General features: G+C 42.0%; 1 protein-coding gene across 1 annotated transcript in view; it reads left to right on the forward strand.

Moving 5' to 3' along the window:
- The window catches only part of LOC131883713 (sex peptide receptor-like), a 58,424-nt gene that overhangs the window by 24,771 nt on the left and 14,892 nt on the right, over window positions 1-18,761 (forward strand). Inside the window, exons 3-5 of the mRNA XM_059231244.1 lie at window positions 914-1,164; window positions 2,328-2,582; window positions 6,462-6,602. Of these exons, the coding sequence (XP_059087227.1) occupies window positions 914-1,164; window positions 2,328-2,582; window positions 6,462-6,602 (647 nt within the window). The remainder of the gene's footprint in view (window positions 1-913; window positions 1,165-2,327; window positions 2,583-6,461; window positions 6,603-18,761) is intronic.

Below are 18,761 nucleotides of genomic sequence, written 5' to 3' on the forward strand. Positions count from 1 at the left end.
TTGAACGTCAAATGGATCCACGTCATATCTAGTAAAGTTGGACGACGGGACTTGGAACTTTCCCATTTTTGACGGGAGACAAAGTAAACGTTTCTAGGTTGGAACGGACAGATATCGATATTTCAAAGGACGTGCACTAACGAACTTGGAATCGTGATTTCAGCCGTTCCACATCTGACAAATGGATGAAATGTGCGAAAGTTAAATCCGGGGGAAATTGCTGAATCCCCGATTCCTTTTGAAGACGGAACTTATGGACCAGTTACGTGGATTTGGACCAGGTCCAAGGTCTTGGTCGTTGACACTCTTTCTCTATTTTGACGTCATCTTGGTAGTGTAGCGTTACCAAATCCGACTTGTCGAGGCGTCGTCGCTTTCAACGTCAAGGCGATTGGAGCTCGACCCGTCAATACGGTCCGAAAAGAACGACCGGCACTCAAAAAGTGCCCTTTTTCTTCGGTATTTAATAGTTGACGGATCCTTGAATGCTCTTGGCTGTCACTGTTTCGAATCTGGCCTGTCAGTCCAGCTGTCACTCGGGTCCTGAGACGATTCAATTATCTGGGACAGATCGTGCAAATTGCCGAGAAAATATTTATTGCCAAGTGGTACTCAAATTTTACGACGTCTTCAATCAGTGCTGTCTTTGAAGAACTTTCACGATTGTTGTGAAAATCCTTCAACAAAGGAAATCCCGAGAAGAATAAGGTCGAGTTGCTCAGAAACCTTCTCGTCATTGCATTAAGCCATTGATTTGAGGATAACAAGATGGTCTTTTGGTTGGCGCCCTTCTTTCCTTGAATGCTCAGAGTTTGAACCCATTGTGAAGGGTCCTAACGATTGAGGCTTTTGTTCCCGGGCCCAACTTTGGTTCCACGATTAAAAACTTGCTCTTTGTTCAAATTTATTGCAGCTCCATCCCTTGGGCGAATGTTGGTACGAAGGGCGTTGCTACTACATCAATTGTTCCACGTGGAATGGGCCTCCAAACCTGACCGTGCCAATTTATGGATATGCCATGCCACTCATTTTGGCGGTGACGTTTCTCTCCAACATCCTGATCATCATTGTGTTAAGCAAGAAGCACATGAGGTCGCCCACGAACCTGGTACTCATGTCCATGGCCATTTCGGATCTCTTAACCGTTATTTTTCCTGCTCCATGGTGAGTGTATTAAGGTTGACTTTGTGAACATTGTAGGGGAAAAGGTGTTTATGATACCTGCCACGTGTTTCATTACTATGTTTTAAACATTATTTCTCGCATTTAAAGCAGATGATATGAATGCATGTTCATAGAGCTCTCAGCTAAAATGCTAAAGAATGACCCTGGGGAACTAAGACTTACAGTGCCAGTGCAAGTGCTCGATATGCCAGATGGCAAATGACTGCTACATTTTCAATTGTAGGAAAATGAGTTAATTTTCTCATATTTTGTTTGGTATGGTGTCCGGAAACAGGGTTATAAATATTGATGCATTCTCGTTCATAACGGCAATTTTCGTGTCAAAACTAGTCGGGAAAAAGGCACCAACCAAGGCTGGCATAAAATGGGCCGACTTCTCATTTTTTCGCTAATGCTTCTATTGAAAAATTAAGTAAGGCTTAGTGGTCTGTGTTTTGAGGTTACGAGGATTGTTGCATTTTATCCAAAAGTTTTGCACCGTTTGATAGACATCTCGTGACAAATTCAGCAAGAAAATTGTAACTGGCAGTAGGAAAATTTGGCCTTTGCCCTTTAATTGCGGAGATATGACCTGGACCCAAGTTGATGTAATTGGTGCGAAACACACACATATTACCTTAAGTCTGAAGTAGCTACCACTTCAACCACAAGATCTGCTTCAGGCTAATTTGCTTGAATGGGGAATTATTCCAACAAAGTGGTGAATTAAGAAATGAGATGCACGAGTACGTGGGCATGCTTATTAAGAGCTACGAATGTAGATTGAACTCACATAATTTCTGCCAATATTGACATTTAGTCCATTCTTGATATTGTTTTGTTCTTTTTGGCCAAAAGGGGTGCTGCTGCTTAGTTTTCGTTAACTTTATCATTAGGGTTATTTAATTACTTTAGTTTCCTACCCTACGTCGCCATTTTAGGTAGTTCTGTATCATTTTGTACTAAAATTAGAACTCAATTAGCGATGCACGTTAATTTGATTTTGCTTTGAATTGCAGTCTCTGTCAAATTCTTTCATCACGTGTTTTTCCCAATGTGAAAGAAAATAAAGCTATTTTTAGTCCTAAGCAATACATTTTGCAAAGTGAACTCGGTGGGTAAATGAGACACCTTCTCTATCTCATGCTTTGCTTCTTTGGCAGGTATTTCTACATCTACACTTTGGGCAACGTCGAACCAATCACAAACCGAGAAACGGGCTATGCCTACGAGGCCATGTTAGAAAACATGCCCCAGATTTTCCACACGGCCTCGATCTGGTTAACCTTATGCTTGGCGGTTCAACGGTACATCTATGTTTGCCACGCCCCCATCGCTCGCACTTGGTGCACCATGGTCAAGACTCGCAAAGCCATCGCCTGGATCTTCGTCTTGGCGTTCCTTCATCAGACAACCAGGTCAGTCAGTGGGAGAGGGTTTGTGTGGATTGTTCCACGGAATTAGGACTTGGACCCGTGCCCAAAAGCAAAGGCTAGCCCGGTTGGCTTCAACCAGCCATGAGTCTGATGCATTTTTCGAACCGAGAACAATCTTTTAATCCTGCGACGGCGGGAGATTGGAAATCACTCCCTACCCATTTGGAGGTTTCAAAAGCGCGAGAGCTGAAAGGGAAACTGTCGAGAGTTCCCACGCCCCGATCACTTTGGAACGAACCGACTTGGGGTTTGATTTATTTGTCTGAGATGAAGGTTATCCAATGCAACACCTTTGCACATTTCCTAACATTCGGGGAAGAGTGTACGCTGAGTACGTCCAGAGTGTAAAAAGGCGACGGGCGAGCGAGATCAATTCCTTCCATCGTTCCATCGTTTCGTGTTGCTGAACGCCTTTCAACAATGGGATATGGGCCCAACTAAGCAAGAGAGATCACTTTGGTGCAGCCAGCTTTTAAAACTCCAACCTGCCTTTCAATCTATCTTCCCACCATTTTCAATCAACAGCAAATTTGAGCTCACAGGATCCAGTGATCCTTGACGAGGTAACTGGGTTTCTCACCACCACCTCAGTCGGAGGTCGAAGAGGTTTCGGTGGAAGAGCTAAACCGTCACGTCCATTATGGCTAGGAAGAACAAGGTATTATGGATCTAACCTTGAGGTTCGAATTGAAGTCAATAATGACAAGAAAGTCATATCTGAAATCCTCTCGAACCTGCTGAGGGCCTTGTTATTTCTTGTCTGGACGGTAATTGGTAATTGGCCATTTATTTGAATAACAAAACGATATCAAACGAAATTAATGCTGTCAATTTTGATCCACTTAAGCCACCATTTGAAGCCTAATTGAGGCAATGATCAAATGCCACAGTCAAATGACCCCCTAAAACGTGAGCAAAGAGAATGCACGTGTATCTTCTCCTTGTGAGAATCATTACAAGACCAGACTGATTGTTTTTCTCTTTACTTGCCTTCTCGTCTGAAGGGATCCCATTCCCCAATCCCCAGCTCTTGTCTCGTTGAACCTGCTCCTCCTCGAATCAACGCTTCTTTTGTCGTAAGTGAGAAAGATGGAATGTTCCGCATATCGCTTTCCAGTTCTTTCTCCAAAGGGTAAGTCCCCCCAAAGCCTTCTTCTCCTTCTCCGTCTATGAGTTTCTCCCACGCTGTCTCATTAATCACAGAACTACCATGTGCCCATTATGAAGGGTTGGAAGTTAGGTGCTGGCTGGGCGGTGGATGGCATAAGCTCATCATGTTATCACATGCCTCCAGGCGATAATGTCTTGAAATGAATGACCTCAACGGTGAGGACAACTGCAGGGAGGGAGGGAGGGAGGGAGGAGGGAAGGAGATGCGTGAGTTTGGATGTCTATGTGGGACCAAGTGAGGCACACCAGAGTAGAGGCGAGAGGGGAACAAAATGGGATCCTGTCGCTTACTTTAATGAGCACACTGACTGGCCCAAAGAAAGCTGAAGGCTGAAGGCTTGCAATGGGCAAAAATCGTCGTCTAATCCCGCCTAGGAGCCATTAAGGAGTGGGTGAAAGCTCGGACCAGTTGTTCCATCCGGAGCCTCGACCTGTCCTTTCATGTGCGCGAATCGTGTCCTGTGATTCATTTGCTTTCCATTTTCATATTAAGGGGATTTTTTGTCCCCTTCTAACCTTGCCTCATCCATCACGAGGAGTGGGTGTAATTTTCCTGTTACATGCAGATTATGCCTACCAAGGGTACATTTTGGCAAAGTTTTGGGGAATGTAGGCAGGGATCGGTGTAAAGAACCACGATTGTGTCGAGAGCAAGGAAACGGTGAAGGCCAGATTGTGGATCGAATGCGAAAGCGGAATAATATTAAGATATTGCTTAAGGGCTCCTTTCGGCCAGTGGCGATCCCATCTCTCTAATCTTGTTTGCCAATGCAGTGCGTGAAAGATTTCACAACCCATAGACCATTCACCATTCATCCAATCTTGGCTACTAGGTGGCCAAACGCCACCTTGATCTCAGAAGGCTAAAGGCATTGATGCCGATGGAAATGACCTCAGGGAAAAGAGAAGATACTTTCCCGGCTTCAGTTAGATATGTAACCATCCATGAACACACACATACACACATCCTCACGCATTGGCAGCTACTACTACTACTACTACTACTACCACCACCACCACCACCACCACCGCTACTATAACAACAAGTACTGCTATTAGTTTTGCTACCTCGGGAAAATGGCCTTTGGTTCCGAGAGCTTCATGAGGGACCTGATGCTCATGGGGGAGCTACATATAGGTACTTTGTATGGAGGAAAAGGCGACATTTCTATCTTGAAAAAATCCAACCAGTTGAAGCATTTTTCGGTAAGAAACTGCACTCCTCTTTTTAGAAGCTACTTTGGGTTTGGAGTAAGATTATAAACATCCTAGCTCCCTTCGAAAGGCAGTTCCCGTATTACGACTCCTTTGGCCAAATAAGCGAACTATTAATGAGCCAATGTGTGTATGTGTGCACATGTATTGTTGATGTAACGATGCTTTTGGAGCTCATCAAGTCTGCCAGTGTAATGAACCATAGAGTCATAAAGCTTGGCTTTAGTGAGGCTCCTACTTGGGTCTCCAACAAGGATCTTTGCACATTCTATTATTCCAAACAACGAATAAACCAGGAAAATGAGAAGAGAAACTCGTTGTTTGAGACTCGGGGAAACAAGCGAACTTGTACGATTCCCTCGTGGAGGACGATGTTTCACATTTCCGGTGTGGAATACCACATTTGTCTCCCTCCCTGAAATATTTACTCGCCTTGTTTGCCCGCAAAGCAATTACAAACCAGTCTAGACCCACGTAAACGTATATGCTGTGCACTAGGAGCGGTCTTTATGGACGCGAGAGCTACCGCTTGATAAAAAGCCTTCTTCAAAAGGCTCTCTTATCTCTCGTGTAAGTGATGAGTCTAGAGAGGCACTTTCCATGTTTGAGGCTGATTACTGTTTAGGCCTCTCTAGCGCAATATTTAATGCTATCATCACAGAGCGCCAAATCCCATTTAAAAAAAACTGGCTGACTCCAAATTGAAATAAAAGAAAGAATCTGCTGAGCTCCAAGATTCTTGTCTCGCGCCAACTTCAATCGGTTTTTTGAGTTCCAATCTCCATCCTCCAAACAGAGCAGCAAACCATGCCCTGAAACCCGAGAGGTCTCTCCACAACTTGGCTAATGAACCAATCTGAATATTGCCAAGCAACCACGAGAGCCTGTCTATATTGCGATGTCATCGCTTTAATCAGATAAAATATGGAAATGCTCTTTCTCCTGAGGCAAGTTACCTTATGTATTTAGCCAACTTGCTTCGACTCCATGGATCTGTATTACAAGGGAGGTGGATCTCACAATTCTCGGAAGAGGGTCAATAGTCCCATTGGGTCCAAGATTTATTGCGCACCAAAGGCAGATTCTGTCCGTGGGAGGGATCTGGGATCTTTTGGCAGCCAAGTCGGGGGAGTGATCCCTCAGCTCGAACACCACGGAGCTTATTGCCATGATTGGAGAGCGAATGGCCTCCCAGACCAATGACAACTTTGGGGGGGAACAATGCCTTACTCAGCATTTATTGGGTACTCTGAACTTTCTGTTCGGAAAGACACTAGGAATTTGAATTTGAGAACACTTTACCCGGAGAGCTATATTTTGTGGCTCCCCAATAGCAAGCTAGATTCCTTGGGAGGCACAAATACTCGTGGAAGAATCTTGGAAAAGGTGCCAAGTGTGAAACTTGCCATCTTGTTTGGCTGAGATAAGTTGTTTTCAAGGCCTAAGGGATGAAAGAATGTTTTTTTCGCTTTGCAGGTTCTTTGACAAAAAGTTTGAAGACATGACCATCGAGTACCCAATTTGCAGCGGAGAGTTCATCAACATTTGCAAAGTGTCGTTTGCCGATTGGGTTGTTTACGACGTCTCCATGGATTGGTACTTCATCACATTTTGGTGGTAAGTTGACAAGGCCCACACCAGCAGTTTATGTAGTAAAGTATTTTTACCCTGGGGGGAAGACAATGCTTCTCAAACGACTTTTTGGGGTTTGATTGCGTCTTGATGTGGCTTTGACAACAAAATGGCACATCCATTAATCCAACCAAGATTGAGGCCCCAAAAGAACAGGTTGGGAGTGAGAGTTGGTCCATGGAGACTGAAGTAGGATGGTATCAAGTCACCCATAGATTTTGAAAAAAGTTTCGACCCACAAAAATGTCAAGAAATAGCTTCAAGTAACGATCAATTCAAGCTCAAGTAACAACTTTGATCCACGCACCCCCAAGGCCTTGCCAATGCGATCTACGCTGAAAATTGGAAACAAATCGAAAGATTGAACGGTTGAAATTCCTGCCAAAATTTTGCTTTCAGTCATGCCTAACGAAATTGAAAACAAGGGGAAGCATTGCCAGAAATGATGATTTCGTATTTTGGAGGATTTGATAGCCACCAATGTAAAAACATTCCTGAGCAAAGTTTTGTTGATTTTTTTGTGATTATGTAGTACTTTGTGCTTCCATAAATTGACAACATTTTCTGATATTTTCTTTCAGTGTATTGAGTTGGCTCTTTGATTGTTAAGACATTTAGCACTCAAATTTTGTCGTTGATGTTTTGAATTAGTAGTCAGACGGGCTGAGATAAATTTGGGTTAAGTAATTTCTTGGCGGAAACTTTTGGATTCAATTAAAAACTCTTCCAGTCCATCATTATTTGAAATCAAAGTGAATCTGTACGTGTGAACCGTTGTGAAATGCGATACCTACACCAACTGATTTTGGTTTGGCAGACCAATCTATTGGATTTCGGGAAAATGTTATTGAAACAAGAATAACAGTGTCAAAGTTGTTGTTTTTTTGCTAGGGAATTTTTCCTTCGCTTACTTTTGACTTGAGTGTCGAAAGTTGACGTTGATTGCGGTGAAATGGTTTGCAATGGCGCATGTATGCATAGGATCTCGATTCAAACGTTTCGCCTTGTCTTAGCCTTTTTCCCGCTTGAAATGGAGAGGGAAAAAGTTGTGACAAAAACATAAAATATTTCCATGTGCAAGATCCTATCTTTCAGCTAAGTCCTTGGTGCCAAAACCATTTAAGTGCACCATTTACGTAGTTATGCCTGCTATATTCTACAGTACATTTGAATGGATTTTTTTGGGCTTGATCGTGTGGCTTGTGAAGAACCACACCATTCACTTTGCACACTAAGCTATTTGGCGTAAAGTATCAAATGAAGGAATACTTTATTCATAGATCATATTGAGAAAGGATATGTCTCATATCCGAGTAAAGAACCCCACGATGAGACGTAATTTGGCCATTGAATAATACACGCAGAAGTAAGTTCATAATCTTAATATGATTTGAATATACAATTTAAAACAATCATCACACTTTTTTGAAAGCATCTGCACTAATAAGTTTGCATCACCAAAACATCTCCAGTGTGGCTCTACATTGAAATGCTTTTCATACATTTTTTTGGATCCAAAATGTAATTCCCAAACAAGAGTACAAAAAGTGGCACAACGGCTCAAATCTTCCGAATGCAAATATCAGCTTGGATTCCCTTGACAGGCGTCGATAATCAGTTTGCCCCATTAAGGTCATCGGCGGAACAAAGACGTGTTCCCAGAATCTGGCCTCAGACATGTGAATCCTGAGGAGCCGAATGCTATTCCCCAAACGAACCAAATAATATGCATGAACACGGGACAGTCCCTGTCCGCTTGACCAATCGCGAACTCATTAAAACGTGAGGAAGTGTTCGTGATAAAATGTGCTGCCAATTCCCGAGATGGGAAGGAACGCAAGTTGGAACAAATTCCGGAGGATTGAATGAGAATACCCATGCAAAATCAGCCACTCGCATGAAATGAAATTTCCAAGAGAGTCTCGATCAATGTCAGTTTTCGCAGTAGGCCTGTGAAAATTGGATCGAGGAAAACAATCACTGGCAATTCCATTCCTTTGAATGTGGGCGCAAAGAGATTTGGTTCCATCTCGACATGCGAGCCCCATTCAAAAAAAAGAAAAAGTGGAAGTGCCAATTTGTCCTCCTCAGCAACTATTGTTATAGTATACACTCATTCATAGTAGAGTAAGCACTTTTCCCTATTGTTTCAAACCTTCAGTAATGGGGAATTTGCAACTGCTTTCCTGTGTCTTTTTTCAATTTTGATCAAAAGCTATGAAAAAAAAGGTGGTTCCACGTCGGTGCTTTTGGTCCACGTTTTTCGGTTATGATGAGTCCAGTCGAAATTTGAGCCGGCAAAGTCAATTAGGGAAGTTAGCTTTGATAGCCCATTTTGGACAAGGAGCAATCTCCAATTTAGTTTCATTGGTCAATATTGCTTGTTTAAAATGGGAACAAACTTACATGACGTCGAAAATTACATCACAAAAAAGGACAAGCTTTTGATTGGCCTTTACAATGACAGGCTCGAGTCTTTTGGTTATTGCCTGGCCGTTAAGGGACGGAACCATCCAACCAACTTTATGACGATCAGACATTAGGAGGAAGTCGACTAACAATAATATCAAGTTGTTCCCCGAGCTTTAAAGTACATTCTGTCTCAAGGGGGAAATACTTGTTTCTATCCATGGTAATATTGAGGAAAATAACCTCAAGTTAGGCTACAAACACGGCAAAACGTTTCCATCAAAAGTAACCACTTGGAATTGTAATTCTGAGGTTGGGCATCATAAAAAGATGTTGGTTCTAAGGAGCGGACCTTTTTATGGGTTGATTATATTAACTCAAAAGAAGTGGAAGTGGGTCATTGTCACAGGGAAGCCCGACAGGTCATAAATTGTCATGGAAGATGACTCACAAAAAAACTTGGCTTGCCAGGGATTTGTTCCTCTTAAATAATGATCCCTATCAAGATCAGAAGATCAGCCTTGATTGAGAAGACCTTGCTGCTTAAAAGATCAAGTTTGAGGAGTGCGAGAGAAATTGGCAAAAAAACGTGAATTTGTCGAATTGCATAAAAGGCAAAATACACTTTGTAAAACCATGATATTTCTGATAGTGGATCATTTGAACGCATTTGAAAATGACAGTTGATTGCCCTGTTATTGACGAAAAACTATTCATATATGTTACGATTAAGCCAGCGGAAAGGAAGGCAATTGAAAATACCAGCTGAAAACGTTCAAGATCCCTGAAATTAGCAGAAAATCTACTCCTACTCCAAAAACTCAGTTGCTAGGGACTAACATCCCGCTCGAGTTTCAAAACGCAGACGTGTAAGTGGATCTTTTTCCAGCATCGTTTTTCCTCGAACCAAACAGTGTATTTTCCATTTCAAAGTAAAAAGATGTGAAAGAAAGCCTTTATTACATATGAGTGCCATATGAAACAACAACACCCACTAAAAGGAATGGAAGTTTAAATTATCATACGTCATTCATGACGAAAAGCATTCATTTCAAATTTAATGTTTTATCAAATAAAACGTGCTCTCATTAAATTTTCTGTCAAATAATTCATTCTCTATTTTGATTAAGCGATCAAAAACTCGCTCGATTTCGACTGTCGCTGAGTTGATTCGATCTTATATGGTCGGTCATCTCGAATCTTTTAGTGAATGAGGTTGTTTCATGTAGTAATGTACCGGTATATTAGCATGATTTAGCGCCGAATAGGAAAACTTATCTCGCTGTTTGACTTTGGTAACCAAAAGTGGGGGAGCAATCGAAAAATCTACAAAAAGCGAGCATAATTGTGAGATGCTTTGGAGGTTGAATTCCGTTAAGATCCAAATGGAACCCAAGAAAGTTCCAATATTGTGAATATAAAAGTTTCCTCCTGTTGACTACGAATTCACTTCGAATCTGGTTGTCAAGCTGACAGTTGTGAAATAACGAAAGACGAATTTCTCTGTTCATGTATGCTTCTTGGTTCAAAAGTTCCGATGTTGCTCCAAATCTATTGCCAAGTCCTTAGTTGGCTGATACCTTTGGGGGAATTTATCTATTGACACTTTGGCTTACCCTGCATTCGACTAATATTTGTTACCTTTGGAACTGCAGAGTCGAGGGGATGTTGGCTTAAGTGCTATTCAGATGGATTATCAGCCAATGAATGTGTTCCACAAAATTGTGCTTTCGCCGCCGTTGTTCTTTTATTATTTGAGAATTGCCTTCAATCAGGCCATGGAAAGGCGATTTTTTCGGTCTTTTTGAGGAAAGGATTTTCTCATGAAGTTGTTTCACATTTTATGTGTCGGTCAAAAGTCAAACACTTCCCGGACTATCTCATTGCCCTTGGGTATCTTAAGCTCCTTTCCCCTTTGAGCGTTTGTTTTTGGATCCGTGTCGATATTGGAAACAACAAAGCCAGCTTTAGAGCAAGGATATTGAGGCCTTATGGAAATCCAGGCGACACGCGTTCCGCGATACGACAGGATGTGTGACTAGTCGATTGAGAAATGGATGAGGCACCTAATTTATTGGCATCACTTTGACAACGTCAGAACTCGACATGAGTAAGTGATGTGCGTCTATTAGTCATTCCTGAAGATCCATGCCATTATCGTGATCCACATTAAAGCCCGTATACCCGAAAGTACATCGTTTGTATGAGTGGTGATTCTTTCATTTCTTCTTTTTTTTGTTCCTCCATCCCTGCTGTTCGTTGCAGTGCATTGGTGCGTGATGATTTTTGTCAGAACACATCCCTTTCTCTACGTGAGAATGGAACAAGTATTCGGTTCCATTTCATATCTTTTTCTCCGTCCCGTTTTGGGTCCAACTCAGAGAGAACCAGCTTTGTCGGAGAAAGGATCTATAAATCCATCAATTGGTCTCTTCTATTTCTCTCCTTCGTGTTGTAAAATCTGGTTTTGGCCTTCATCTAGCAAGGTCTCACTTGGCTGAGAGAGAGGGAGAGAGGGTGAGCACGTGGGTAGGTGGCACTGTTCTACTAGTGTGGATAGAGTAGAGTTTGTTCCAGGAAATGGAAGATTATTTTCAATCTTGTCCCGTTTTCGTCCAGCTCATAAATTGTTGTTCCAAGCACTTTGAACCGAGAGCACATGGGTCCACTTCGCGGTCGAGTTCACTCATACAAAGGCCATATTCGGATGACGTGGGTCCAAAGATAAGTACAAGCCAGGGTTGTTTTTGGCGTCCCCGGAGCATTCTTCCTTGTCCTCGTGGTTGTGATGGTTGAGGAGGAGAAGGAGAAAAAGATCTACAACCGAAAGTTTTTCATGGTATCCAGTCTACATTTTCCCTTTTTGGGTTAGTTGTAAATTTTGGAACAAAAGACTTCTCAATGAGAGGAATGGCTGTGCTTAAACGTGTTCAAATCATGGCCACTCGAAAGAAAATATACGTAAAATACTCTTTACAAAATGAAATAAAGTTGTTCTCTTCGGGAAAACCCAACTAGAATTCACGCTCTGATGAGCTTGCTAGGCTTTTATGAATCCAAATTGAGGCTCTGTTTACCGGTATCAAACAATTCTACCAGCTCTTATGCCGCCATTGGATGCGATCCAATGGAAAGTGAAATCGATGCCTGAGGGTAAAACACCCGTTCCCTGTCACCTCAGAAACGACGATTGGACCCATCCAGACCTGAAAAGATCAACCGAGGTGGCATGCACCCGTACTGATCTAATTCTATTGTCAGGATGCCAAATATCCTGGCTTGACAAATCTGTTCCAATGGGAACAAAAAGCCACCCAACGCAATTATACACCATTTACAGGCATGGAAGAGGCCAAGAAGTGAGGGAAAACTTCACTGGAAATGCATTTTGCCTCGAAACACGATAATCACCCCCCCCCTTTCCCCCAAATGGTCGCTGAGTCCATCTGTCCGCCGAATTTCGACATTTTGCACATGGTGAATGAAGGACGAAGGACGGCAAAGGGAGGAACGAGAAAACGTCAAGAAAAAATGAGCGATTTCTTCCGATTCCAGCTAATGTTCCACCTTTTTGCCGACTTTCTCACGGCTTAACCAAGGTTGCTGGAACCTGCACTCACGCCCTTTGAGACCTTTTTCAATTGGTCTACCTTCTTTTCTGTTTAAAGATTTATTTGGACTTGTTCCACTCCTCTACATTGGCCGTAAAAACATCATACCATAATGAATTGAACTAGTTATTTGACTGGGATTAACTTGCATAATATAAAAGCTCAAGCATGATTTGGCTTCGTGAATTGGATTGCCAGTCAAAAAGGCTGTGAGGGATTGTAAGCGATGATCGCAGGACGCCAAAGATATATGGTTTTAAGCTGGCTTGCCTTTTTTCAAATGTTTTCTTTCAGATTTCCTAAAAAGAATTGGTTTGCAAATAAGAGTAGTTGCTTTGGATTGCCATTTTCATACAGTACGTCGTAAGGTACGCAAATATTGTTTTTGATATGTTGAAGATTAAGTTTCTCAATTATGTTCATAAACTATCACTCTCAAAGGAAAATAGATATTTTGAAATTGGTCTGCTAAACCGTAGTACGTAGTTTTTGGACAAAATATGGCCAAAATTAATTAGTAATACAATATTGCAAAAACACCAAAATATTGGTGTATTGGTATTAAGAACACTTGACACTGGCAAAATTGGCGACAATCGAATCTACTATTAGATATCGTTTCATACTCAGAAAGCAAGTTTCTTCCTTGTGCGAATTATGTCGAAAGTAAGTGGAAGCTTTCAACACTCTTTCTTTGCATTAATTGATTTTCAAATGTTTGAGATAATTGAAAGTAGGTTCAAATCATTAATTGGATTTCTTTCCTCTTGGAATGAAGCGTTTACTTTGACTTCTTAGAGCTTGGCATAAATAAGATATTATTTATTACCCCTCAGCCCTGTTTGTTGATTCATTGCTACTCCCATAAACCAGGAGATTCCATGTAAACAATCGAGGACTTAGCACCCCAGGCGTTGCCAACGACCCTTAAGGTAGTTGGTAATTATATCATAACACTGATGCAATTCCAAATATAGAATGAATAGAAAGAAAAGGTAAATGTAGACTCACACGAGAGCTTTTAAACTTTTGTGTTCTCTGTACCACTCTGTCGTTCATTGTTTGTGAGTAGGTGAGAGCTCGAATAGAAAGCAGAGAGACTCATCAGCTGATTGTGGGCTTTTGGCTCGGTTGACGTCTTGGCTGAAGGCTTAATACCCAACATGAGAGAGGTCCTTAGTTCGATTCTCCCTCCCATTGCTTCTCAGGGGAACTTTTAGACGTTAACCCTATCCAAAGACGCAGAACCAGTACTGGTCGGACACAACACTGCTTATCAGAAACGTATCTGGAATATGTGAAAGCTAGCTTTACTAGACAAGTGACCCCAAATTCTACAAACCTCTCAATGGCTTTGAAATAATCGCGAGTCTCTTAAAAGGTGTGGAACAAAGTAAGGATTTTTAGGTATGAACAATTCGTTTTGAAATAGAAAATAACTGGAAAAATTATCGATTTGTGTACTGAATACACCTTTAGTGGCCTTGCTGCCCTCATCGTGTCACAAAGATTATGTAACATATTAAAAAAGTTAAAAATAACGTTTCAATTTGATTTCTCTTTAGCTCGTGGATTGAATGGCATTCATTGAAATTAGATCAACCCGAGTAAGAAACAATAAAATGTTGAACTGAAAGAAAGTCTAACTCTTTTATTTTTACCGAGGATTCCTGGAGCACTGCTCATAAATCAACTTCCCTTGAAAAGAAGAAATGAGTACTAAGTATTCCCTGAAGAGTTCCATGTACAAAAGTTGGAGATCTGGTGATCATGACTGATGAATGAGTATCAATCCCCAAAGAATATTTGTTTTGTTGTTTATTTTGTTATTTTCACGAACACTTGAACGAAAGTTTTTCAGACAGAACATTCTTCACTACTCTATAGTGATCTTCAGGTTCTGTGCATAGTTCCAGTTTAACCAAGCAAGCTATCGGGGAATGACCTTGTTCTGACAAAAAAAGTCAGAAACGAACAAAACAAACATTTGCTCGTTTATAAACCCGGTTATTTATGACGTCCTCATCGTGTTTGTTGACAAATATGGTGTGTCAGTTCTCTTTAAGTAGACTCTAGCTCCCCCAAGCGGCCAAAAAAGTAACGTCAGAAGGAAAGAAAACGTTTCGGAGACAGCTTCCGAATTTCTTCCATTGAATCCATTTCAGAACGGGTCCAAATGCACCTCTTGGACAAAGTTTGCAATCGTGCCCCCACTATGACAATGGTTCAATTGATTTTTTGAGACGAAGATTAGTATTTGTGCCACAAGTGCATTCATTGGCAATATCTCTCGGGTTTTTGGCGTTTCCCATTTGAAATTTGAATCCAGGTCCCAAGATATGTCATTTGCGAGTGGTGCAAGCACGTTGATTCACTTGCTGAAATATTTTGAAAGGTCAGAAAGGATTTTGGTGCAAAGCGACTTCTTTCAATTTTGCAGGGCGTGTTCCCGTCATCGATGCAAGCCAATATACTGCATTTGATTTCAATAAGCTTTTTTTGCAAAAGCAACCAGATATTGGTGAGAATAGTGTTTAGATCCAATTCAATGAAACCGTCTTTGGCGACAACTTGGAGGAAATGCAACTCCGAATATTCCCACTCCATTGGAAAAACTCGAACCAGCCTTGGCACTCTTACTTTTGGAAAGAAACAGTTGGGTAAGACCCTTGGTTGTCGAGGACTTTTCTGGCGTTTTAGAACTTTTTGCCTGGACAGATATAGGTTAATCGTTTTCTACTCCATCAGGCCTGAAACGAACTGTCCCCAACTGTCCAAGATCCTCGTCTATCATTTAAAGTCACCAACCCAAATAGTCGTCGATTGCTTGGTTGGTTTTTGCCAGGAAACTCATATTTTCCTTTGATTTAAACATGGAAATTGAACCCATCCATTCCTTTGATGTCGGCAATCCAGAATGTACGGTAATCTGATTCAAAGAGAAAGCCCGAAAGGACCACGTGTTATCTCGTCTATTAGATGTCATGGGGAAACTTTGCTTGTACTTTGAGTTTGTTTTGCATCATAATACGAAACCGCGCCCAAATCAGAATTCGCGATCTAGGTTCCCATGTTCGAGCAATGGAAAGGTAACATTTGGCACAAAGATATGAAACATTGAACGTACTATTATGTACTTTGGTAGCTTGATTACGTTGGAAGTAGCAGTTCCCTTAAGATCATGATGATACCATCAGTCCCATGAAAAGAATGACTTGGGTTCATTAGGAAAGATTGTCTCGAGGAGAGTCCATTTGGTGATATAGACTTTGAAGGACCGGCTCTCAAAGCATTTATCATTCTTGTCCATTGAGCTCAAGATCCAGATCGTGTAAGATTACAGGATGGAATTCAAACACTCTACATTGGCAATGTAGAATCTCAGTTGGTCCGAGCGGCGGATGAAGTTACAACGTGGAACACCATATGGTTCACTGTTCGCATTCAATGGGATCTTGAGTGGAACGGAACACATGTCTCTGGAATGGGAACACTCGAATGCTTGAATACGTTTCCCCGTCCATAGCTATTGTACGTAATGCAGTTCATCTCATGGAGTGCGACTCTGTGGCTAGAATGTTGGCTATTGATGATGTTCCTTGTTGTTGTTGTTGTTTACTACCGCTGTTGCTACTGCTGTTGCTGCTCTTGGGAGAACATTTCCTTGACGGCGTCAAGAGCGAGTGTGAGAATGAAGAAAAGTCGCTCGTCTTCCAAAGTGTCTAGATTGTTAAGGCGGGACCCGACGCTTCTCCAAATGGTTCTGGAGTCTTGGATCCCTTCGAGTATTGCCATTCGGGTTCCCATATACATCAGGGAGATCCATTCAGGGCTGGCTGGGTTGACCTTGGCGTCAGATTGAAGCCCTGAAAGATGGCTCTGATCTGCCAACCCGAATGTCACTCCAACCGCCACAACAAACGTGTTTGGAAATGATCTTGGAAGAGTCTGTTTCGTTTGTGGAATGAGCTGATGATCTTGTCGAGGAACACTTGTGTCTGTGCTCATCGGCCAAGTGTCTGCCAAAAGGGTGTACTTGGAACAAGGAGCCAGTCCCATTTCGGGGCTTTTTTCGAGCGGAAATGCATTGCAACGCAAGACCGCCGCCGCCTTGTTGTTCCACTCAAGCAAGCTATGGCCCATTCCTTGGCTCAATTGAAAAACTTTGCCCACTAATGGAGATCAAAAAGTTTGGACCGTGGATATTCCTTCCCCTTCCTCCTGTTCCATGTTTCCCTCATGAGCTCATGTGTTCCCAATTTTAAAGGGAGAACACTGAAACTTTGCTCATTGGTTCCAAATTGAAATTTAGGTCACCAAGAATGAAGAGTTTGGGCGGAAAGCTTCCCATTTCCTGGTTCTTCTTCCACTGAGGCCCGCCTTTCTCTTTCTCATTGAACTGTGCAGCACACCCAAAAAGAAACGCGTCCTTTGTGCCATCAACTTTTGAGGCTGAATAGATCGTTTCTAATACTATCTTTTGATCTCATGTCAGGGAGGTCCTCTCGCCAAGAGCTTTTTCAAGGCCATTTGAATTCAAAGACTGTAGAAGATGCTACGACCTCAAACAGGATATGTATCTGGCTTTGATCGCACATGGATTCGACTCTTTGTGGCTGTGGTTTCTCGTTGATATGAGCATTGATCGCAACAGGTTACTCACAAGTTGTGTACTTTAAATACTTTGAAAACTCGAGCGGAAGTGCGTGCATTTAAGATGAAGGCCGCCCAAAGAGTCCCAAGTGAAAACTCGCTCCTGACATTTTTCGCTTCATTGAATTTGCAAAGTCCTTCACCGTGCCAAAATGGAAACTTTATGCCCGGACCCCTCGAATTGGTGCCAATGAGAGGAGGGTATCGCTTAACCATACATAGATAAAGACCACGTTCCACTTACAAGTTTTGAAAATCTCTAACAGACTTTGGAATATTTCCCAATAGACATTGATGAATTGGAACCGGTAAGAGACATGAACAATGGACGCAAGTTTCCCTGATTGTCTTTGTGAGAGGGACGAGGTGCTCTCGAATGTACCCTCTGCTTAAGAGGCCTTGCCTCTGCAATATCTTGTGGCCTCCATTTGGTCCATTAGATTTTCACATCTCTTCATTCTAAAGGACCAGCTTGCAATAAGGACTGGAGTGAAGTCTTCGCGTTCAAATTGATCGGAGACACGCACAGTCTCTTTAGCTCGATCAAGTACCAAAGGGAACTATTTCGGTCCCCATTGTTTCATTGAAACCTCTCGAGTTGTCTCGCCCTTATGAACCCGAGCTTTATTGTTTTATCTACTCGTAGTGGAATGAGAGGATCGAAAACAGTCTCTTTCTCAAAGGGACGAGGTCGCTTTCCCTCTCTTTGGAAAGGTCTTGTTGGTAGTAGCGTTAGAACTAGGATCACTAGGGGTGGTGGTAGCATCTCTTCTTGATCCAAAATCACGTCATCGAGCTTTTTCAGACCTCGTAAAAGCTGTCTTGGGGGCAAGAAAGCAACGGACCCAACTGGGATATTTCGATATCAACGACCAAGCGAATCAAGTCAGACGCTCCATTTTGAGTCGCTCGCAAATCTATTTCCACAAGGGAAGGATTGTATGACATTGTCCATATTGATTGGTTGTCCAGTGCGTCCAGTCGGTCGTAGAAATGATGTCATTTCGTTTTACACAGCCATGATTAGAAAGCGAGATGACGTGGGGATAAGAAATTCTATTGAAGCCCCAGATGCATTCTCTTAAATCGGACAGAGGGAAGAATTGGACAGAGTTGTGAACTTGATTAAGGTAGCTTTGTGGTCGATCTGCAATCTCAAAGGCGAAAGAGAATCATGATGAAACATCTAATTAGTTAGCCTTTGTTGAGACAAGATTAGCTTCAACTGTTACGAATAGAGACAGGAAGTTCAGGGGACTAAAATGAGGAATCTGATTAGTAAAGGTGATTCAAGCCAATGACGATACAAGAACAACACATTGCTAGCTTATTTGATACACAGATTCGATTTATGTTTGGACCAATCAATGTTTTTGTTAATGGATAGAGTTGGGGAAGCAATAAAAAGTTACAAATGTATAATCAAAATTCAAACATGGCTAAAATCAAAGGCACTATATTGACCAATATG

Source organism: Tigriopus californicus, chromosome 7 (assembly GCF_007210705.1).
Source record: "Tigriopus californicus strain San Diego chromosome 7, Tcal_SD_v2.1, whole genome shotgun sequence".
Lineage (NCBI taxonomy): Eukaryota > Metazoa > Arthropoda > Copepoda > Harpacticoida > Harpacticidae > Tigriopus > Tigriopus californicus.